Source organism: Crotalus tigris, unplaced genomic scaffold (assembly GCF_016545835.1).
Source record: "Crotalus tigris isolate CLP2741 ecotype Arizona unplaced genomic scaffold, ASM1654583v1 scf7180000024339.11422700, whole genome shotgun sequence".
Classification (NCBI taxonomy): Eukaryota; Metazoa; Chordata; class Lepidosauria; order Squamata; family Viperidae; genus Crotalus; species Crotalus tigris.
Window position 1 is genome coordinate 2,952,956 of NW_024100509.1, and position 23,642 is coordinate 2,976,597.

The 23,642-nt window shown below is 41.0% G+C and overlaps 1 protein-coding gene across 9 annotated transcripts in view; it reads right to left on the reverse strand.

Moving 5' to 3' along the window:
• KIAA0232 (KIAA0232 ortholog) overlaps positions 1 to 23,642 on the reverse strand; it is an 84,060-nt gene that overhangs the window by 40,968 nt on the left and 19,450 nt on the right. For 5 of the 9 annotated variants that reach the window (XM_039326048.1, XM_039326049.1, XM_039326046.1 and 2 more), the window contains 3 exons: positions 8,744 to 9,250; positions 3,198 to 3,335; positions 231 to 297 (listed from right to left, as the gene is read on the reverse strand). In XM_039326048.1, the coding sequence (XP_039181982.1) occupies positions 231 to 297; positions 3,198 to 3,335; positions 8,744 to 8,974 (436 nt within the window). In that variant the 5' untranslated portion in view covers positions 8,975 to 9,250. The remainder of the gene's footprint in view (positions 1 to 230; positions 298 to 3,197; positions 3,336 to 8,743; positions 9,251 to 23,642) is intronic. The other 4 variants (XM_039326052.1, XM_039326053.1, XM_039326050.1 and 1 more) reach the window with 2 other exon arrangements.

A 23,642-nucleotide genomic window follows, 5' to 3' on the forward strand; every position in this document is an offset into this window, starting at 1 on the left:
AAAGGCATACAAGCTTAAGCTAGGTAAATGCTGCCCAATCATCCTATAAGTATAACAAGCAAATTATATGCCAAACATATCTGTGAAAATCTAATGGATTTGGCGATTCAGAGAAAAAATTCTAACCACAGAACAAACTGGCTTCAGGCTAGGATTTTATATTTCTCACGAAGGCGCCACACTCCAGCTTAACATGTTCCAAGAAATCTCATCCCAAAATGGAATCTCACCTTGTTCGCTCTGGAGATCTTTTAGCCTGGAACAAAGTTCCTCAACTAATGTCTCAATCCCAGAACTCTGCAATTAAAAAAAAAAAAAAACTAAACTGAATTATTTATAGTTGAACATTCATAAAATGCATGTCTGGTGATTATTTACATTATCAAAGAATAACCCAAAAAGAATTTGCAATAGTCTATCTTTCTTTATGCAGTTGCACTAAAATTAAAATGTACTTTTCCTCAATTCTATATCACTTATTTCATCTAAATATACAGAATTATTGATCTCTAAATAATAGGAAGATTGGTCTCAAGGCTGAAATAAAACAAATGAAACAAGAGAGCCTATTGTTCCAAAGGTGCTTTTAAAAAAGCAACTGGACTTTTTAAATTTTTCTTGAAGACATCTCATCAAAGAAGCTTCTTCAGTTCTAACTAAACTGGTGGGGAATGGAAAAGATTTGTAGTCTTTGCAGTCAGCTAGCCAGTTAACACTGGGGGTCGTTGAAACCATCTGGGAATAAATCTGTGTTCTCAGTGCCAACAGAATCAGAATGCAATGAGTGTGGAACTGTGGATTGAAAAGACAAGTGGTATTGTATCCCCCCCACTCTCTGTTGAGAGAGGGCTGTTCAATTTTAACATAGCCGCTTTCAAGCCAGTTGTTCTCTGTCCAGAATGTGAACCTTGCAGTCTTCAAAGCAGTGGCCCTTTTCTTTCAGGTGCAGATAGACTGCTGAATTCTGTCCTGATGTGTCGGTTCTTCTGTATTGTGCCATGCATTTGTGTAATGGTTGTTTACTTTCCCCAGTGTACACATCTGCACATGCCTCATTGCATTACTGAATATACAATATTGCTCTGTTTGTGTCTAGCTGTTTTGTCCTTGGCGTGCACTAGCTTCTATCTTAATGTGTTCCTAGTTTAAAGTGTGCATGTATGTTGGGTTTGTTGAAAATCCTCGTGAGCTTTTCCGATATTCCTGCAATGTATGGAATGACAATGTTGCTCCATTTTTTGCAAAAATATCAGAAAAGGACCATTAAAATTTTAATGTGAGATTTGCTTCAATTCTATGTCAATTTCACAAAGGCAACTCTAAATCCTTCTGCCTGTATTTTGAATACTAAAAAATTAAGAACCAAAGTCATTAATTAAAATATAGGAAGAATACAGTTAAAAACAATAGTCTTGTGATTATCTGTTAACACATAGTAGCTCCATAAGTAAAATCAAATTTACTGTACTATATTTTTAATCTATAATGTATCAGCAAACATAAAGCTTCCAAATAACAGGTAGTAATTGTTCTACTAATTTGTTATTAGTCTGATCCCACTTTGAGTACTGTGTCTAGTACTGGGTAGCACGCTTAAGAAGAATTCAAGCAAACTGAAACAAAATCTGAGAATATCAGTGGAGATTATTAGAATATTCGCAACTTAATTCTTATGAAAAGATCTGGAAATATTTAGCCTTCGGAAGAGAAGCCTAAGGATAGAGATGATAGTTACTTAGATTTGCCCAACATAAGCAGCCTAAAATATTTGTAAATAAATACTGAAAAGCCGCCATATTTAACAGAGAGGGAGAAACCTGCTCTTTTATCATGTCAGAGGAAGGAATAATAGGTTTATGTTACAGGAAGGCTCTGATTGAATATTACAAATAATTTCCTAATATTTACAATAAATAAGCTATATCAATGATCCCCAAACTTTCTAACTCCATGGACCGGCAGCAGTGATGAAGGGGGAGGGGGGAGGATATAGTTTTGTGCATGCAACTGGACTTGCTGGCCACTTGCTTAGCCCATGGGTTGAGACCTCTGAGCTATATACCGTAAATGCCGGCGTATAAGGCAACTTCCGCGAGCGCTGAAATCGGCGCCAAAGATGGGGGTCGTCTTATACGCCGGGTCGTCTTATACGCCGGAAATACTGGTAGTTTCCGGCGTATAAGACGACGTTCTAGGAATGCGGCCCGGCGATAAAGACGGGGGTCGTCTTATACGCCGGGACACCTTGTACGCCGGCATATACGGTAATCAATTATCCAGAGAGGCAGTAGCTCTCTTTTACTGGATATACTCAAGAAAAGGCTAGCGAACAGTTAATGTTGGCTAAAGTTGATGACATATGACCACAACTGAGCCCAAACTTTCCGTTGCCAAGCAAGACAGTTAGTGAGTTTTGCCCCATTTTATGTTTTTTCCTGCCTGAGTTGTTAAATGAATCACTACATGGAATTGTGAATCTGGCTTCTCCATTGACTTTGCTTTGTCAGAAGATCACAAAAGGTGATGACCCCAGGACACTGCAATCATTATAAATACATGCCAATTACCAAGTAAGTGACTTTTAATCACGTGATCATGGGGACGCAACAACAGTTGTGAGTGTGAAAAATTCATAAGTCACTGTTTTCAGTGCCGTTGTAACTTCGAACAGTCACTAAATGAATGGTTGTAAGTGAAGGACTACCTACACACATTTTTTTTAAACAGTTTCTTTGAATCAGTATTGACTCCTAGCAACTGCTAGACAAGTTCCTATACTTTTCTTGGCAAGATTTCAGAAGTGATTTTCCATTGCCTACTTCCTAGGGCTGAGAGAGAATCATGGGCCAAAGGTCACCCAGTTGACTTTATGCCTAAGGTGGGACTAGAACCGATGGTTTCCTGAGTTCTAGCCTGATGCCTGAGCCACTACACTAAACTGGCTGGCTGTCTTACAAATAAATTTTAAAAACTCAAAAATTATTCCTCTTCTTATAATACACTTTCCATAATTGAATACAAGAAACGTGTTCACATTAAATACAGATTCCATTTGACATTTAATTATTTTGAAAAGGACACCCCCAAAATAACAATTTCAACTAGATTTTTAAAAATGAACAAAAATTGTTATTCTGTTTTACATCACAATTAAGAATCAGAATTTAAACATAATTGACCATGTTGCTAGTCCTTACTTCATCAGAAGCAGAGCGAAGACATTGAACAGCAGCCTGTTTCTTCATTTCTTCTAGTGTAAGATCAGAGCACTTTTTCTTACTTTTCCCCCATTTCTTGTAAGCTCCCTTTTCCCAGCCCAGGAAGATGTCATTCTCCTAAAAAAATAAAAATAAAAAATTGAAAATCATAATAACGACAATATTTCCTTGCATATTGTCTTTGGAATACTTAATGACTTTTAAGGAAGACACTTGGGGGGAGTATGACTCTGGAAAGATTAACTACAGATATATATTCTGTGGACCTATTTACTACAACTCTTGGTTTTATTATATATTTGACATTCCATACCCAATCCTTCCAAGAGTTTTTTTTCCAATTTTACTACTTTTACTGTTCAAAATGCAATGTAACATTAGTAATATTTATTCAAATTAGTAGCAGCAACATTTTGAAATAGCAGATAATAAAAATAGGTAAAGACCAAGTTACTGACTAGGAAAATTAAATTGACTTCATGCCAAAATGACAGTAAAACAGGAACTATGCAGATTGTATTCCATTAACCAGAATATTAAAAGCCAAATAAAGAAGTTAATAAAACCAGCAACCAGGGACACAATGTTCAAGTTAAATGTACAAGAACTGGAGAAAAAAGGACACAAAATAACTGAAGGCAAAAGTGGGGGAGGGGAGATGAATACACTTAAGTTGTCCTTAGAGTCTCTGGATAAACAGATTTTGCCTGAAACGGAAAGACACTAAGGCATAATATAATCCCAACTGAATATTTTACTTATCCTGAGGGGAGAATTAAAAAACTCCCTTATCCATGTAACAGAAAATATCAGCAATTTTCAGCTGATTATGTCACAGTTCGTATGCTGCCACTTGGTGATTGACTGCTTCTGCATGACAGTTCAAAGACTGTGGCCCTTCCCCCCCCCCCCGCCATGGTCTCAAGTTGATAATTTTCCACAGTGAATAAACACATATAATGTTTTTGACTTATGTGCTTCACTGAGTTCTCTGTACTGCATCTAGTTTTAGAACTTGCAACGAGAACAGATTATGCTTTGGGACATATTTATATTTATGCATAAATATTCAAAATTCAAAAGATTTTACAAACTTTTAAGCACCAATGTAGGCTGACCTTGCTAGTGAATACGAGCGGTATCATATCGAAGATACACAATTCAACAGAAAAATCTCATCTATACTTCCTCATCATCCAAACTACTGGCTCTCATTAGTTTGGATTATTTCTTCTATGCTTCAATCCTACTTTAAAAAAAAAATACTTAGTATACAATTGTATCTTAAGTCCTTTCTTCTTTCTTTCCCTTTTTCTCTTGCTATATTTTAGCAAGTCTCCCATTTCTTCAATGTACTTGAGCAGAAAAGAAGCCATCACATATCAGATGCTTGCAACATAAACTGTAACAGAAATATTGCTTCTACCACAAACTAGGTGCAGGAAATTAAATTATACTATTTAAGAGAATTAAAATAAGAAATAATATACTAGAAAAAGGTTAAACAAAGCTATATTAAAACATCAGAAAGACATATAGAGAAAAAATGATAAAACAAAGAGTTCTTTGGCATTTGGCTTTCAAGTTTCAAGCTTTCAGAAATATCTATTTCCATTTTATTCCGTGATATAGGTAGAACTGATCTAGAAAAGGAAAGTAACAATAGATTCTCTGCACCTCATTTCTCATAGACAACAGCCATTTTATATATAGAATAAACATGCCAAATTACATCTCAGTACAGCAATAAGCATCTCTATAGTTACAAGTAAGTCTGTGTGTGTGTGTGTGTGTGTGTGTGTGTGTGTGTGTGTGTGTGTATAACTTTCTGCAAAGTATAATGCAATTGAAGAGGTGGTTCCTTTGAGGAACAAAAGTTAAGATTTCTAGAAAGAAGAAGCAAAACAAACATAATTTCTTATATTTCAATACCCGCAAAAGCAAGCAGTGAGCCATATCAACTGAAATCCTGGAACACAGAATATGCATATGCATGTACCCCAAATAAAAAAGCAAAAGCACATTTTGCAATTTGTATTAGTTGGCAATGTAGCCTATTTCTTCAGCATTAAGCTGTGACAAGGAAGACACTTTCCTAGACTCAAAACAGGGCTATGAGATGAAAGTAATTGCATCACTACTCAATACCTAAGAAAAAGCTCTACCAAAAAATTTCTGCAACACTCCCTTAGCACTGCAGAACTCTTCTCCAGGAAGACTGCAGTACAGAAAGCAAAGATGAACAGGGAAGGGGGCAGAGAAGATATAGCAGACAAGTGACATGTCATACAATGCCTAAGCAAATATTTCCAAGACTATCTGGAATTAAAACATGAACTTTACAATAAACCAACGTTTAATTCTTTTCTACAAAGTATTATGAACTACAGAAAGTAATGGATGTGCTGCCCTGTTAGGATCAGAATCTAAGCCTTAAGAATGATGACTGCAACACTGTATAATAATGAATACATGAGTGTAGCTTTTAAATATGTTTCCCAGCCATGATCTCCTTTTTAAGCATGACAGCAAAGCAATAAGGGCTAGGTCTTTAGGCCAATGGGGAGCTTCACAATCGGAATGAGACAATGTGCCCTGATTGACTCACACTGGAACAACTCACTATGGGACCACTCGCTGTGGCCAACTCACTCAAGAGAAGGACAAGTAGAATTGCAACTCACCCTAGCCTCAAGGACTTCTAATTTGAGAAGGTTCAGGCCTAAAGCATGACAAGGCCTGCTGCAATTCACTTGTCCCTCTCTTGAATTATCCTACGTTGAATTGTCCCGCGGTGAGTTGGCTGGGGTAAGTCGGCCACTGCGAGTTGTCCCTTCACAACTCAGGTACTCACAAAACATTACCTGATGAGGATCACATAAAGGATGATGTGGCAAACAATCCTAATATCAGCCAATATAGTGATAATAGCATTCCTATTACTTTTTTTTTTAATATTTTAAGGAGGAGTGATTACTCCCATAATACTGTAACCATAGCTTTTCTAGACCAAGTCGTAGGTTATTTATTTATATGAATGGTCTAATAAATGAATATTTACAAAGTTCCTATACACATTAAGAAACAGAAAATGAACAAAAATAATACAAGATCATTAATATAGCATAGTAAGGGGGGAAAGCATAATTCTGCCACCCCAATACAGAACATACAATTTAAATAACTACAAAGCATAATAATATTTGGGACAAGAAAATGTTTTAGCTTGCCAATTAAAAATACCTGGAGATTTCATTAGCAAAGTCTCTTTGCTAAAATGCCACCAATCTCATTTCACTTGAACAAAGTTTCAGTTCTCCCAGTAACTAGTTTTCTACACCATAGATGGGCAATCTTTAGCTTTTGGTCTAACTTTAGAAGTTCTCGGCAATTAACCATTCAAGACTTCTACCAACTGGAGAAGAAAAAGCCCACCCAGCTCTGAATTCAGCCATCCTGACTGGGGCATGGTTCCCAATGGAAAAAAGGCTTCCCAACTGTGTTTCACAACGTAGAACAAAGTACTTAACCTAGCTTCAGGACTATACTATTCATTTAATATTTATTTGAGTAGAAATGCATATTGTAGAGCTTTTAAAATGAACAGCTTAAATGAAAAATACAAAATACAAACCAAGGATAGTGGTTTTCAAAACATACACAAGTCTATTCATTATTCTATAGAAGTGTGATTTCTAGCAAGCTAAGAAGCATACATATTTTGAGATCCAGTGTACAAAGCACATTCCCAAAGTAATTTCAGTTGCCTAGTCCAGCCTTCTCCTACTACCAGTGAAATTCAGTCAGGAGGGAACTGCTGGAGTGTCTATTCAGATTAAAAAAATAAAAAGCTGAATATGCATACAGAAAACACGTTAATATGTATGCTCACTCACCTTGATACATGCACATGTTAATGTACACACAATATTAGATAAGATGGGGAGCAAAGGAATCCAATTAAAGTGCTGTATGAAAGCTGTATGTTATAAGACTGAAATAGAGTAAAAGCGTTTGCATTAAATGAGTATAAATAACTAGAAAACACATGGAAAAGTAAAGTACAGCTGGAAATGAAAGAACACCAGGAAGGTTTTGGGGAGCTAAATGAGAGCAATGGGATGAGGTAGAGAGTGAAGGGAAAATAACATACCGGTAGAATGAAAAAAGAAGGGGATATCAGCATTCTGCAGAGTACAGCACATAGTGTGGAAAGAAAGGAGAGAAGCTAGGGATGGTAATGAAAATATGGCAAAAAGAGAAGTCAAGGAGGATGGGAAGGTGTACCAGGGAACAAAAGAATTCAAAGAAATGGGAGCATAGGAGGGCATTGGGGCATTGGAGCACAGCAAAGTCAGGGACAGTAGGACTGAGTTGTAGCATAGTAGAATGGGACAAAGAGAAAGAGAGGCACACCAGTGGGAATGTGGCAGGGCATTGGATAAAGTCAGTTTCTGCCCATGGTTTCTAAACTCTTAAAATTAAAGCATGATTTAAAACCACAGTTTAGTTTAGTGAAGGTAGACGTTTCTGTTCTTTAAAGTTTTCTTTTTTAAAAGGAACTAAAAAGATTTAGCATAGTTCATTGCAAACTTTTAAAATACAATGTCTTTCCAATAAAATACAGGTAGTTCTCAACTTACGACCACAATAGAACTCAAAGATAAATAGGTTGCTAAGTGAGACATTTGTTAAGTGAGCCCCATTTTATCTTTCTTGCTACAGTTAAGAGAATCACTGCAGTTGTTAATTACACAATTGTTAAGTGAATCTGGCTTCCCCAATGAATTTGCTTGCCAGAAGGTTGCAAAAAGTGATCACATGATCCTGGGACAGTGCAACCATCATAAATATGAACCAGTTGCAAAGCATTCGAATTTTGACCATGTGACCATGGTGATGCTGAAATGGTCATAAGTGTGAAAAACAGTCATAAATCACTTTTTCAATGCTGTTGTAATTCTGAAAGGTCACTAAATAAATAGTTGTAAGTAGAAGACTACTTGTAGACATAGTTCTACTTGCTAGACCAGTGGTTCTCAACCTGTGGGTCGGGACCCCATTTGGGGTCGAACGACCATTTCACGGGGGTCGCCAAACAAGGCTGTCTGCCATTTTTCCCCCTTTTCTTTAGCCACGCCCCTGGCACCCGGTGATGTATAAGTGGTTGGGGGTCACCACAACATGGGGAACTGTATTATGGGGTCGCAGCATTAGAAAGGTTGAGAACCACTGTGCTAGACTTAAAAATCATGTTTCTTAAAAAGTATGTCCCATCTTCCAAATTGTATCAAATTATTTTTGAAATTGTGTTTTACAAAGGCCTTCTGTGATTTGTCAAGATGATTATTTTACCAGTCAAACATCCCACTGAGTATATCTAAATTTTGAGATATGCTTCAAAAATCCCATGTTTGCTGCTCTAAAAATATGAAACTATGATGCATTATTTATTTTAATAGCATACACAGATAATTTAAAACATACTTATTTTTCAGTCAAGCACATCTAAAATATGTAAATACCTGTTCCTGCAGATCGTAGTCATAATTATCATGCAGCAGAAGACTGAGGACATAGCGAGTATAAATCATGGCATCAATGCCACATTTTTCTAGCTCTTGTCCCAGCCAGGTCTGCACAGGGCCCAAGGCCTGAAGCAGAGACATTTCTGAAACAGATACAGGACCCAGACAGGAGCTTGAGGAGCTTTCAGATGGCAAACCATCCACAACAACTGTATAGACTAGGTGCATGAATCTAGGTGGCTTTCATCCTTAGAACATGAAGCATTTTCTGTAGATGATATTCCGTGGGAACCTGGAAGTGGGTATTTTCACTCCAGTACTGAGGAGACACGCTTGACATCTATAGGATCATCATTTATATTTGCTGGCAGTTAACAGTCTAAAGACAAGACCCACTCTTCAGGCATAACCAGAGTATACTAAATCTTAACAGGAAACACATGTTTATGTGCATTTTTCTACCTTAATTTCACATTGAAGCCAGATGTAAATCCCCAGCAGGACCTATAAAAAGGGGAAAAAAGAAATTGTGACTTGTATTAAGAAAACAGGTACCAATTAAGAACACATACACACACGCACACTGATGCACTGCAGTAATCAAACTTGGTTTCCTATAAATGGACACATACAATAAAAGACAAGCCTCACAGAAAGAATTAGACATGCATCTGCTTAGAATGCTGAGAAGTTATAATTTTAAAAGACTTGAGGAGCTTCTTCTAAAACAATTTTTTTCTCTTTTCAGCGTTTAGAAATATAAATCTATGTATGCATTCACTATTTTGGAACTCACTAATAACTTAGTTTTCATGCACTATTTTTCCACCCCGTTACATTAGCAGTAAGCAGTGAACATGCTTTATCTTATAACAGATGGAATCTGAATAGAATTTTAGTACAATGGCAGTGCCTTGTTACTCAAAGGAACTACAACTATAATGTGAGAAAGTACCAAAGAGAAAAAATGCCAATTTAGTCAAAATATGCTGATTAATTAATATAGTTTTAGAAATATTCATTTATATAAAAATTAAAAGTTAGTTAATGATTGAGAACACAGATAATTATGCAGCTATGATTCCCTAACAGAATATGAGAATTAACTATGTTATAGAATTGCATGCTCCACTATGCTAGACAATAATCTCATAATCCTAGCTATCAGAAACATAGTAATGTGAAACATAATACAGCTCATCCAGAAAGCACATTGAGGGTAGTTGCTAGTAAAAAAAATTCTAAGGCTCTGCAACATCAGATATGTAAAAGTTACAGTTTGGGGGATGGACCACTCTGGTAGAACTCTAGAATGTTCTTTATGTCCTTTGTATTATGTCCAGCACATCAAAAACCTCTTCCAGGTTGGAGGGTTAGTATAAAACCTCTGAGCCATCCTGGAATGGAGAGACTGGCATGGTCTGGAGGAGGAATTGAATGCTACAGTTTTTTTTTTTAACTTCCTATACTTAACTTTTTAATAATAATAACTTTTTAATTTATGAGAAAGTATGAGAGAAAGTAAGACAAGTCCAGCTTTCCACTCTGAATGAACATTGAAATAAAAGATGGGGCAGATAACTAGTTATATTTTAGGATTTTAGAAATTGTCACATCATAGAAGATATCTCCCCTTTATGGATTACTGCCTTGTCATGGCGAAGGGGCTTGCGTAACTCAATGAAGCTATAAGCTATGTCGTGCAGGGCCACCCAAGACGGACAGGTTATAGCAGAGAGTTCTGACAAAATGTGATCCACTGGAGAAGGAAATGGCAAACCACTCCAGTATCTTTGCCATGAAAACCCCATGGACAGTACTAAAAGGCAAAAAGATATGACGCTGGAAGATGAGCCCTCAGGTCGGAAGGTGTCCAATATGCTACTGGGGAAGAGCAGAGGGCTAGTACTAGTAGCGCCAGAAAGAATGAAGCGACTGGGCCAAAGCCGAAAGGACGCTCAGCTGTGGATATATCTGGTGGTGAAAAGAAAGTCCGATGCTGTAAAGATTTTTTCTCCATAGGAACCTGGAATGTAAGATCCATGAATCAAGGCAAGCTAGACGTAGTCAAAAAAGAGATGACAAGACTGAACATCGACATCTTAGGAATCAGCGAACTAAAATGGACAGGAATGGGTGAATTTAACTCAGATGACCATCAGGTATACTACTGTGGGCAAGAATCCCTCAGAAGAAATGGAGTAGCCTTCATAGTCAATAAAAGAATATGAAAAGCAATACTGGGATACAATCCCCAAAATGACAGAATGATCTCAATTCGAATCCAAGGCAAACCATTCAATATCATAATAGTCCAAATCTATGCCCCAACCACTGGTGCTGAAGAGGATGAAATTGACCGGTTCTATGAAGCCCTACAGCATCTGATAGAATTAACACCAAAAAATGACGTCCTTATCATCATGGGGGATTGGAATGCTAAGGTAGGAAGCCAAAAGATAACCGGAATAACAGGCAAGTTTGGCCTTGGAGTACAAAATGAAGCAGGGCACAGGCTAATAGAATTTTGTCAAGAGAATACGATGGTCATAACAAACACTCTTTTCCAACAACCCAAGAGACGGCTCTACACATGGACATCACCAGACAGTCAACATAGAAATCAGATTGACTATGTGCTCTGCAGCCAAAGATGGAGAAGAAACTCTATACAGTCAGTAAAAACAAGACCAGGAGCTGACTGTGGCTCAGATCATGAGCTTCTCGTTGCAAAATTTAGGCTTAAATTGAAAAAAGTAGGGAAAAGCACTAGGCCACTCAGGTATGAACTAAATCATATTCCTGATGAATATACAGTAGAGGTGACAAATAGATTTAAGGAATTAGATCTGATAGACAGAGTGCCTGAAGAACTATGGATGGAAGTTCGCAACATTGTACAAGAAGTAGCAACTAAAAGCATCCCAAAGAAAAAGAAATGCAAGAAAGCAGAATGGCTGTCTGAGGAAGCTTTGCAAATAGCTGAGGAAAGAAGGGAAGCGAAAGGCAAAGGAGTAAGAGAAAGATACACCCAATTGAATGCAGAATTCCAGAGAGTAGCTAGAAGAGATAAGAATGCCTTCTTAAATGAACAGTGCAAAGAAATAGAAGAAAACAACAGAATAGGGAGGACCAGAGATCTCTTCAAAAAATTGGAGATTTGAAGGGAACGTTTCATGCAAAGATGGGCATGATAAAGGACCAAAATGGCAGGGACCTAACAGAGGCAGAAGAGATTAAGAAGAGATGGCAAAACTACACAGAAGAACTATACAAGAATGAGCTTAACGTCCCAGATAACCACAATGAGATGGTCACTGACCTCGAACCAGACATCCTAGAATGGGAAGTGAAATGGGCCTTAGAAAATCTGAGCAACAACAAAGCTAGTGGAGGTGACAGTATTCCAGCTGAGCTATTCAAAATCTTAAAAGACGATGCAGTAAAAGTGCTACACTCAATTTGCCAGCAAATTTGGAAAACTCAACAGTGGCCACAGGATTGGAAAAGGTCAGTTTACATTCCAATTCCAAAGAAAGGCAATGCCAAAGAATGTTCAAACTATCGCACCATTGCACTCATTTCACATGCTAGTAAAGTTATGCTTAAAATCCTACAAGCTAGACTCCAGCAGTATGTGGATCGAGAACTACCAGAAGTACAGGCAGGATTTCGAAGAGGCAGAGGAACTAGAGATCAAATTGCCAACATACGCTGGATCATGGAGAAACCTAGGGAGTTCCAGAAAAACATCTACTTCTGCTTTATTGACTATGCAAAAGCCTTTGATTGTGTGGATCACAACAAATTGTGGCAAGTTCTTAAAGAGATGGGAGTACCAGACCATCTCATTTGTCTCTTGAGAAACCTATATGCGGGTCAAGAAGCAACAGTGAGAACCGGACACGGAACCACTGATTGGTTCAAAATTGGAAAAGGAGACTGGCAAGGCTGTATACTGTCGCCCTGCCTATTTAACTTATATGCAGAGCACATCATGAGAAAGGCAGAGCTAGATGAATCAAAAGTTGGAATTAAGATTGCCGGGAGAAATATCAACAACCTAAGATATGCAGATGATACCACTCTAATGACAGAAAGTGAAGAGGAACTAAAGAGCCTCTTGATGCGGGTGAAGAAGGAGAGTGCAAAAGTTGGCTTGAAACTCAACATTAAGAAAACCAAAATCATGGCATCCGGCCCTCTCAATTCCTGGCAAATAGATGGGGAAGAAATGGAAGTAGTGACAGATTTTATTTTTCTGGGCTCAAAGATCACCTCAGATGGGGACTGCAGCCAAGAAATTAAAAGACGCTTGCTCCTGGGGAGGAAAGCTATGGCAAATCTAGACAGCATTCTAAAAAGCAGAGACATCACTCTGTCAACAAAAGTGTGTATAGTCCAGGCCATGGTTTTCCCAGTTGCAATGTATGGCTGTGAAAGTTGGACCATAAGAAAGGCTGAGCGCCAAAGAATTGAGGCCTTTGAACTATGGTGCTGGAGAAGACTCCTGCGAGTCCCTTGGACTGCAAGGCGTTCAAAACGGTCAGTCCTAGAAGAGATCAACCCTGACTGCTCTTTAGAAGGCCAGATCCTGAAGTTGAAACTCAAATACTTTGGCCACCTAATGAGAAGGAAGGACTCACTGGAGAAGGGCCTAATGCTGGGAAAGATTGAGGGCAACAGAAGAAGGGGACGACAGAGAATGAGATGGCTGGATGGAGTCACTGAAGCAGTAGGTGTGAATTTAAATGGACTCCAGAAGATGGTAGAGGACAGGAAGACCTGGAGGAACGCTGTCCATGGGGTCGCGATGGGTCGGACACGATTTCGCAATTAACAACAGAAGATATCTGTAAGGACCCACTCCACTTTACATCTTAAGAAGACAGAACTCTAGGAATATCTCTTCCAACAGGCATCTTTATTAAGAGAAGATGGTTGCAGGCATTCTAGACAGGATCTGAGGAGTTCTCTCCCATCCTTCAATGTTTTAAGTGTTCCCAAGCAGCCCCCCCATAGTTCTTCCAGCTCATCCTCTTTTCCCAGATTCCAGGTGTTGCCTTGTTCCCCCCATTTTCCCTCTCTGACGGCAAAAGGAAGACTTCAGAGAGCTGAGTAAATGAAAGGCAATGGCCATATTGTTATGGTGAGTCCTCTTGATGGGAATCAATATCCAGTCCTTTTGTAGTTTACTGAAGGAAGTGTGAGCCATAAAACCCCCCTGCTTATCCCCCTTCCCCTTCGTAGTATGACAGAATCCAGAGAGGGCAGAAATGGGTTTTTTTCCATAGTAGATAACTAGAAATGAAATATAATTGGATTCTGACATCCTGCCCCCTTAAAAATAAAATAGATCCACAGGTATAAAAGTTAGTCTGGCTTGTTAGGGTACTCTGTATGAAACTTCTTTAATAACTTCGGGGCTCTGACATGACGTTTATGGACCCACTCGTTTTGTGAGGCAGGGAGGTGTTTCATGCCTCATGCCACTGAGTTGCCCCATGATATCTCCTAGAATCTAGGATTTCCTTTATCTCAAAGTGTTGTTCGCCTTCCGCCATGATTGGAGGTGGTGTGGGGAGATGATTTTTGGCCGTAAAGGTGACTGATGTTCTCTTTTCAGAAAACTACAGTGAAAAATTGGGTGTATTTACCTAAGATTTTGGGGTAATTCTAATTCTACTGTTACTGGGTTTATGATTCTTTTAATTGGAAAAGGCCCTACATATTTTGGTCCAAATTTTTGACAGGGTTGTAGGGATTTTAGGTATTTTGTAGATAAGTACACCATTTCTCCTATGATGAATGGTGTAGGCTCAACCCTTTTTTATCGGCTTGTGCTTTGTATGCCTGCCTAGCTTCATCTAGTGCTTTTCTAACTATTGGCCAGGTGTTTTGTAATTGTTCCATTCATTCTTTCAGTGATGGGATCGCCGGTTCGTTTGGGGTTAGTTCTGGCATGGGGTTGACCGGTAGCTATTTGAAAAGGAGTGTAACCTGTGCTGGAGTGGACTGCATTATTGTAGGCAACTTCTGCGAAACTGAGTAGGTCAGTCCAATTCGTTTGCTAGAAATCAATAAAGCATCTTAAGTATTGCTCAAGTACTGAGTTACAGCGTTCTGATTGACCGTTTCCTTGAGGATGATGACTAGATGACAGTCTCTGAGTGGTCCCTAAGAGGGATAAAAATTCCTTCCAGAATACAGATGTAAATTGCACTCCTCTATCAGATATGATGCGTTGGGATGCCCCATGCAATCTGTAAATATGCTGCACGAAAAGTTTCGCTAAGGCTTTTGCGGTGGGAATCTTTTGGCAAGGGATAAAGTGCATCTGTTTGGAAATCAAGTCCGTGACCGTCCAGATGACAGTATTCCCATTGCTTTCTGGTAATTCCACTATAAAGTCCATGGCTATTTCCCTCCACGGGGCTGAGGGATTTGCCACTGTTTGTAACAGTCCGGGCGATTTCCCTTGCAACCTCTTTGCAGTTGCACATTTTGGGCAGCTGGCCACATAACTTTCTATGTCCTTTTTCATGAATGGCCATCAAAATTGCCATTTAATTAAGTGTAATGTTTTTATAAATCCAAAATGCCCTGCTGATTTTGTGTCGTGGCAAAGCTGCATGAATGTGACTCTTTGGGTTGTTGGTGTATATAACTTTTCCCCCACCCAAGGCAGCCCGTCTTTCATTGTGCACATGTGTTTATTTTTCTGGAACCATTCATCTGTTTCCAAACTTTTTCGGAATTCAATTCCTGTTTGGCTACCCAGTAGTGGTTTTAATTTAGCTTGGGTCTGGTGGTTACTGATGCTGCCAGTTGTGATCCTACCATCATCAGTTTAGAGTTGGTGGCTTGCGTGCTGTTATATTGGGGCATGCGAGGAAGTTCTTTCCCCTCGGCAAATGCTTGAGCGTAAAGTGGAATTGGTGAAAGTGCTGGGATCAGCGGGCTTGGTTGGGGTTGAGTTTCCTGGGTTTTTCAAGGCTCCCAAATTTTTGTGGTCTGTCCACACCTGGAAAGGGATTTTATTGCCTTCAAGGAACTGGCGCCACGTGAGTAATGACCAATGTATCCTGTATGCCTCTTTTTCCCACACGGGCCAATGCTGTTCCGTTTCGGTGAGTTTCTTGGATGTATACGCACAGGGTTGCAATACCCCTTCATCATTTTCTTGTAATAGTACAGCCCCCACTGCCACATCACTTGCATCTGCCTGTATTATGAAAGGCTTATCCATGTCTGGGTGCCTCAGTACTGGTTCGGCTGAAAAAAGTCTCTTTAATCTCTCAAATGCTGCTTGGCATTCCATTGTCCATTTTAGTGGCTGGCTAGGTTTTACTGAGGATGCTTCCTTTGTTTTTAGTAAGTTTGCGAACCCCAGGAAACTTTGCAGTTGCTTTCTTGTGCGAGGCGGTGCCCATTCTAATACTGCTCTGACCTTCTCTGGGTCCATTTCAATGTCCTGTGGGGATATGTGATAACCTAGGTAGTCTATCCCTTCCTGGTGGAATTCGCATTTCAATAGTTTGGCATATAGGTGGGCAGCTTGTAGTTTCTTTAAAACTGCTCTGACTAGATTGACATGTTCCTTATCCTCGATGAAGATAAGGCTGTCGTCTAAGTAAACCAGGACCCCCTTAAATAGGTGTTCCCTTAGAACTTCATTGATTAATTGCATAAATACTGCAGGCCTCCTTGTAATCCAAATGGCAAGACTTTGAATTGGTAGCACCCCATTGGGCAGTTAAATGCGGTCTTCCATTCATCCCCTTCCTTAATTCTCATGCGATAGTAAGCTTCCCTTAGATCTAGTTTAGTGAAAATTTTCCCTTTCATGTGACAACACGTCTTTCATGAGGGGCAGGGGGTATAGGTTGCTTTCACTGATTGCATTCAGGAGCCTATAATCCACGTATAAGCGTAAAGAGCCGTCTTTCTTCTCTCTAAAGAAAACCGGGGCAGCCACTTTAGGCTTGGCTGGTTCAATGAATCCCCTTTCTAGGTTATTCTTTATGAATCTTTCCATTTCCTCCTTCTCTTTTGGGCTCATGGAGTATAATCTGGGCTTTGGGAGTTTTGCCCCAGGTTTGAATTCAATGACACAGTCCGTGGGTCAATAGGGGGGAAGCTCATCCGCCCTCTCCTCGCTGAAAACTTCAACAAGATCTCTGTATTCCTCTGTATTTCTGGTAGCCCCTTTTCCTCTCCCATGGATACTTTTTCCGTTCTTAATTTTGGTAGCTCCCCTTGGGATTTTAAGTCCATGGGGTCCGCTTTTGGAAAATTGATTTCTGCCTTCCTCCAATTCACCCAGGGGTTCCATTTCTTTAACCATTCCATCCCTAAGATCATCGGGCATTCCATGCCTGGGGTCACTACAAACGTTATGTCTTCCTCATGTTTGCCCAGGGAGAGGTGGATTGGTAATGTGGCTAGGGACATTACCCTTAGCTATGGACCCATCTAACTGGCCAAATGAGATTGGTTGTTCCAGTCTCCTTGACGGAATGCCCAGGTTTCCCACTAGCGTTGGGCTAATGAGGCAGCAGGTGCAGCCAGAGTCTTTTAAGCTTTACAGCTTCGGGCATGGGGAGAATTAATATAGTCACTGTCTTGAGGATGGGTGCGATGGGTTCACTTACCAGGGGTTCGCCCTTCGAGCTGTCATCTGAGGCGTCCACCGGCCCTGTGGTGTAGGCTGGAGTTCTTTCCCCACGATGGGCAGAAGTAGGGGATTCCACAGCCTCCATCACTCTCATGGCAGGTTCTTTTGGCTTAGCTCAATGTTTCCCAAACTTGACAATTTTAAGGCATGAGGACTTCAACTCCCAGAATTCCACAGCCAGCAACGCTGGCTGTGGAATTCTGGGAGTTGAAGTCCACATGCCTTAAAATTGTCAAGTTTGGGAAACACTGGCTTAGCTGGAGACTTCCCGGATCTGCTGGCCGGTGATCTGCCTGGGTTGTGCTGGGGGGCTTTTGAGCGGCATTCTACAGCCCGATGCCCTTCTCTCCCGCACTTGAAACACCCCATTTGATTCTTGGCCTTAGCCGATGGTTTCACTGCTTCACGTGTCGACTCAGGCAGTGAGTGGCTCCATTGTTTTCCTCGGCTGTGCCTCTTCAGTAGGTCGATCTCTGCTTCCTTTGTCAGGACATACCATTCATCAAGTTGGTGTGGGTCCCCTCGGGGCAGGCAAGCGTCATGTAGGTCGTAGTTTAGTCCATCTTTGAAATGGCTAAGGAGGATGTCTTCCGGCCAGTTCAGTTTGCAGGCAATGGCCCGGAATTCTTGCGTATATTCGGCTACCGGGCATTTGCCTTGCCTCGTTTTTATCCTTTCGTGGGCTTTGTGGTCAGCCAGGGGGTCCTCAAATTGCCTTCTCAGAGAGGAGATGAAACGGTTCAAGTCATTGAAGCTCTGGGGCATTGGAGTCGTCGTGCAAGTTCACCACCCAATCTGTGGCCGGCCCATCCAGAGTAGATTGCACGATCAGGATACGGGCTTTATCGCTGGGGGTGTGCCGCCTGTATTCCTCCATGTAGCTGAGAACTTGGGTTAGGAAAAACCCCAAGCGTGTGGACTCCCCCTTGAATCTCACGTCCAGCGGCGGGAGTCTTTGAATGCATCGGTGCCTTCGTTGTCGGTGGTAGTGTCTTCCATCCAGATTGCCATCTGCGGGTTGGCGGGGAGTGGGGACTACTGGATCAGTGGACGTCCCCGGGGCTGCAGGTTCCACTTCCCTCTCGGTGTTTCTCCCTTTGCGGCTCCAGGAGCTGGGGCAGCTGTAGGGCTCAGAATTCTCCTCTCCTAGGGAGCTGAGGGTTCTCTTCATCAGGTCGATAGCTTTCTCTAGGATCCAGCCCAGGTAGGGTGCCCAGCTCCCTTCCTCTTCGCTTGCGTTCAGGGATTTCCCCATCTCCTGCTTCCATTCTGGTTGGTTGCCCCCCCCATCTCAGGGTCACCTTTCTTGATTTCTTTTCCCACTCGCTTTTCTTTCCAACGCCCATTGATCACTGAGGTTTGTGGTTACGTGTCTCCACCACCTCTTCTCCTGAGGAATCTGACTTCTCAGATCCCAACATCTGGCAAGTTTTTTGTTAGGGCAGCGGCTCCCTCTCCGGGGGGTTTTCTCCCTTCCCTGCTCCGTCATCTAACGTGGTAATTTTTGCAAAGTCCCCCGGCAAGGTTCTCCCTTCCAGGTGGACTAATTTTGCAGATCCTATCTAATGTAAGGACCCACCCCACTTTATATCTTAAGAAGACAGAACTCTTGGAATATCTCTTCCAACAGGCATCTTTATTAAGAGAAGATGGTTGCAGGTGTTCTAGACAGGATCTGAGGAGTTCTCTCCCATCCTTCAATGTTTTAAGTGTTCCAAGCAGCCCCCCCCCCCCAATAATTCTTCCGGCGACGATCACTCATCCTCTTTTCCCAGATTCCAAGCATTGCCTTGTTCCCCCCCTTTTCCCTCTCTGCCGGCAAAAGGAAGACTTCAGAGAGCTGAGTAGATGAAAGGCAATGGCCATATTGTTATGGTCAGTCCTCTTGATGGGAATCAACATCGAGTCCTTTTGTAGTTTACTGAAGGAAGTGTGAGCCATAACCCCCCCCCCGCTTATCCCTTCCCCTAGTATGACAGAATCCAGAGAGGGCAGAAATGGGTTTTTTTCCATAATAGATAACTAGAAATGAAATATAATTGGATTCTGACAATATCTGATGTATGAATTTACAAAAAGGCTATATGGCCAATCATCTATCCAGAATAAACTGCTGTTGCAGGACGATCTTGGTAGGATCACTACTGATGACTTAATGAACAATGTCTTCAACACTAGGGAATGGTAACACTAGGGAATGGTAATCAGTTCATTATTCCCTTTGCCCTGAGCAATCATCTCTGGAGTTTGATAGCAACACTAACTATGGCAACAGGCCTGACATCTACTAAAAGGATTACACCAAAAGGGGTCACTCTATTGTGAGAGACCAAGGAGACTGGCCAGTCAAATATTTCTATCTCCAGTAGAGGGAAGGGCTGAGGTATCAAAAGGGAAGCTGGGCAGGGAAGATCACAAGTCACTGGGGTAATCTCCCACACTTGTGTATCCCTTCAGCTCCTCTGTGATTACCTGCAGCACTTCTTATACACTCCTGTGTACTCTCCCCAACCTGCACAACACTTAAGATACCCTTGCAACCTCCCTAACCTGAACATCTTGTGTACACCTGTGCACTTTCCTAACCCTGTGTCTCTTTCACATGCTCATGCATCCTTCCTGGCCTTCCCCCACATCTCTGCACACACCCTTGTTTCCTCTCCCACCCAGCAATATCCACTTACTTGCCTACAGGTCTGGGACTTGCAACTGCCTGCTGGCTTCCCCACTGGCTTTGGTTGTGGAAAGCCAGCAGAACGAAGTTGTCTTGCCTAAAGGCTGCACAATTCAGTTAATGATGGCAACTGGAACTGTAGAATTGCCGTCATTAAGTGATGTGTTCGTTCTTTATGACTGTATCACTTAGCAACTGAAAGTATGGTCCCAATTGCCATTGTAAATTGAGGATGGCCTATACATCACAGAGCATTTACAAATTATTTTCAAAATATTTCTCAGTTCTGGAATTGTGTACATCTATTAATTCCAAAGAAATTTACTTTTTTTCTGAAGCTTTATTAACTTAGGGCCAGGGAAAGTACTGTCAGAGAAAGGATAGTTAATCTTTTCCAACCCTTATGCTGCAATCCACAATTTTCTCATTCTGACATTATTTTTTTAAAAGAAATCTATTAGCATCAATAAAAGCTATTTCTCTAAGCTTAGCTACCATAAATGTATAGAGAGGAGATCACATGCCCATATGGGAGTGAAGTGCTAAATTTCTCCCCATGTGCTATCATCCTTCTTAGATACAAACCAATTTTCTCAGTATAGGTAATCCTAGAGATCTGACATGTCATTTAATAGATGTTCTAAATTACAACCGACCCCTCAAAAGTTACTTAGGACCCCATTTCAAAATTACAACGGCTGCAGCGGGCTGCGATCATTCATCCATACGAGCCACTACAGGGTCACTGCAGCACCCACCCCACCGGAAGCCTGCAGCATTTGGGCCTCCTCCCCACACACCATCAAACCCACACTTACTTTCTGCAAGCTCTCAGGACTTCATGTTATGGAAGGAGGGGAGGCCATATGTCTTGGGCTGCTCTGCAGGGAGTCAAATATGATCATTTTGTCCCCATGCACAGATGGATAGGGACAAAATGGTGGCTACCAGACAGACTACTTCATTTTGCTGCCTTAAGAGAGATCTGCACTGGGCTGCAGAAAGCTTTTGCAGCACAATGCAGAGCTTGTTAAGGCAGCAAAACACAGCAGTTTGTCTTTGGGCCGTGCAGCAGCAACCCAAATATGGCTGCCATTTTGTCCACGCCCACAAATCTACCTCCATTACCATAGTCTCAGATAATCTAAAACAACCTTCAATTTTAATGGTATATAGAACAATCCAAATCTTTCTTTTAAATAAATATAGCATATGCAAAGATTTATGCTAATACACAAAGCACCACTTAATTTTTATGTAGCAATTTTCAAGCAAAGAAAAACCCAGAAAATAGTCTGAATGATGAGGTGAAAATTGGGGAAAGTGATGGTCAAATTGATATGGAGTTTAATCTTACTACAGGATTTGCAATCCTGGGGATACTTCATGTCATTTATTAGTGAAGATATAAATATTACTAGCATAATGAACGTTTAACTATTGAGGCCGTAATGTCAGCTACATTATCTTCTGAATAAAATATCCATTCCTATGGAAGTGAGATGAATATAGGCTGCTTTTAAAGATTATTCAGCAAGACTGGTCTACCCATGAAATGGACTAATAAAATGTTCTTGTGAAAAATTAAAAAGAAAAATGGACCATGGCCTGTGGTCTAGGAACTGAGGCAAGACAGCAAAGAAATTCAACATAATAGCAGGGGAGGGAGAATTCATTGGAGTGCCAGTTTTTCTGGTGCTTATTATTTTCCTACCTGTTCTTAGCCCAGTTCTTTGTCAACTTTATTGTGCCAATGCTAGAAGTCACAGTGATTGCCTAGGAGTCTAGAACAGTGGTTCTCAACCTTTTTAATGCCGCGACCCCCAACCAGTCGTAAGTTGAGGACTTTCCCTGCCCGGGAGCGCCGCGCATGCGTGGTGCTGCCCCCTGCGCCGGCCAAGGCGTAGCTGGCAAGCGGCAGAAGGCGCAGGCCGACCACCAGCTGGGCCACCAGCTGGCCCAGCCCAAGGGAGGTAACGCACCTGCCAGGCCCCACGCGTACCAGCAACCCTCCCTGCGCCCGCCGGCCTCCCACCTCCCACCCCTGGCCCTCTTTTACTTATATTTTTAGTAGTTGCTCAGCAGGGAGGGGTGGAAACTTCCAGACAGCTCGCCTTCGCTGCACACAACTTGCAGCACCGATTGCAGAATGGGACTTTTGGCGGGCTCAGCAGGGCAGAGACAGCCTGGACAATTCATATTGGCTTTTGAAAACCAATAGAATTAGACTCTATTCAAGAGAGTCTATTCTATTGGCTTTCAAAAGCCAATAGAATAAAAGGGAGTAGCACAGCTAAGGAAAAGGGGGAAAAAAGGGCGGACTGCATTGTTTGGCGACCCCGTGAAATGGTCGTTCGACCCCAAATGGGGTCCCAACCCACAGGTTGAGAACCGCTGGTCTAGAAGCTGCTTCAGAAATTTGAAGCTGTCATTTGAAAAACATAACAGATCTGACTTTGAAACTGGTGATTTTGGCATTGTGCACAGCTGTTTAAGGAATTGACAGAGGGCTCATGGTTCAATGAAAGTCATAATTGCATAATATTGGAACTTTACACAATTTTGAAGGATAGCTCAAATCTCATTTCACCTTCAGAGCCTGCAGGTACAGAGGCATGCAAACAATTATTTAAATGACTAGATGCACAATTCAGTAATCTATTCAGTGCAAAACAGACACTTAATTGACATGTGCTGGTGGAGGTGCGGGGAATCTACTAGAGCTCAATCATTTCCTAATAAATAACCAATGGTCATAGATCTCGGAACCTGAAGATGAAATAGAAAATTTTTAGAGGGTTTGAATCAGTAACTGTCAAGCTCCAAAAAAACAAGACAGACAGGTTGACATTCTTCTAAGCAGTTTCCTTTATTGTTCCTCACCTATAGACAGAAATCTTGCCAAACTAAAGCAGCTTACTTACACCATGAAACATATACTCTGGGAACCATTAGGGAGGAGCTGTCCTCCCACATGAACTAAATCTAAATTGAGCAGTCTCCTGCTATTCTGGAATGCAGTTCCTCCATCCTAGGAAGCTGGGCAACATTCCATCCCAGAAAGGAAGGAAGTTAGCTAGAAGTGGACAAACCACAAAGAAACACTCCTCATAAGTCAACATGATTGAAAGCAAGAACTGAGAGGATTTGATGGGAAGATGCATATTGGGAATTAATACAATGGGACTGCTAGTATATTTTTATTATTTTAATGTATGGTTAGCTGCCCAGATCATATTCACAAAATTGATTGATTTAATAAATAATAAATTGATTTAATAAATAAAAATAAACACAGCAGTCTTCCTAGTACTGATTTTACTCTTAATAGGGGCTATAAGAGATTTTTCAGAGTGCTTCACTTGAACCTTCACTGAAGCAAAGTACCCTTTCAAAAATTGTCAAAATCCTTTTCACTACTGCTTAGCACCATAAATATGAGCTATTATGAGCAGGATCACATGAGCATTCTGGATAGCCACTCCCTGTGGATAGAGACTGTAGGAATCAAGGTCTCTCTGGTTGACATATATTGAACAGCTAGG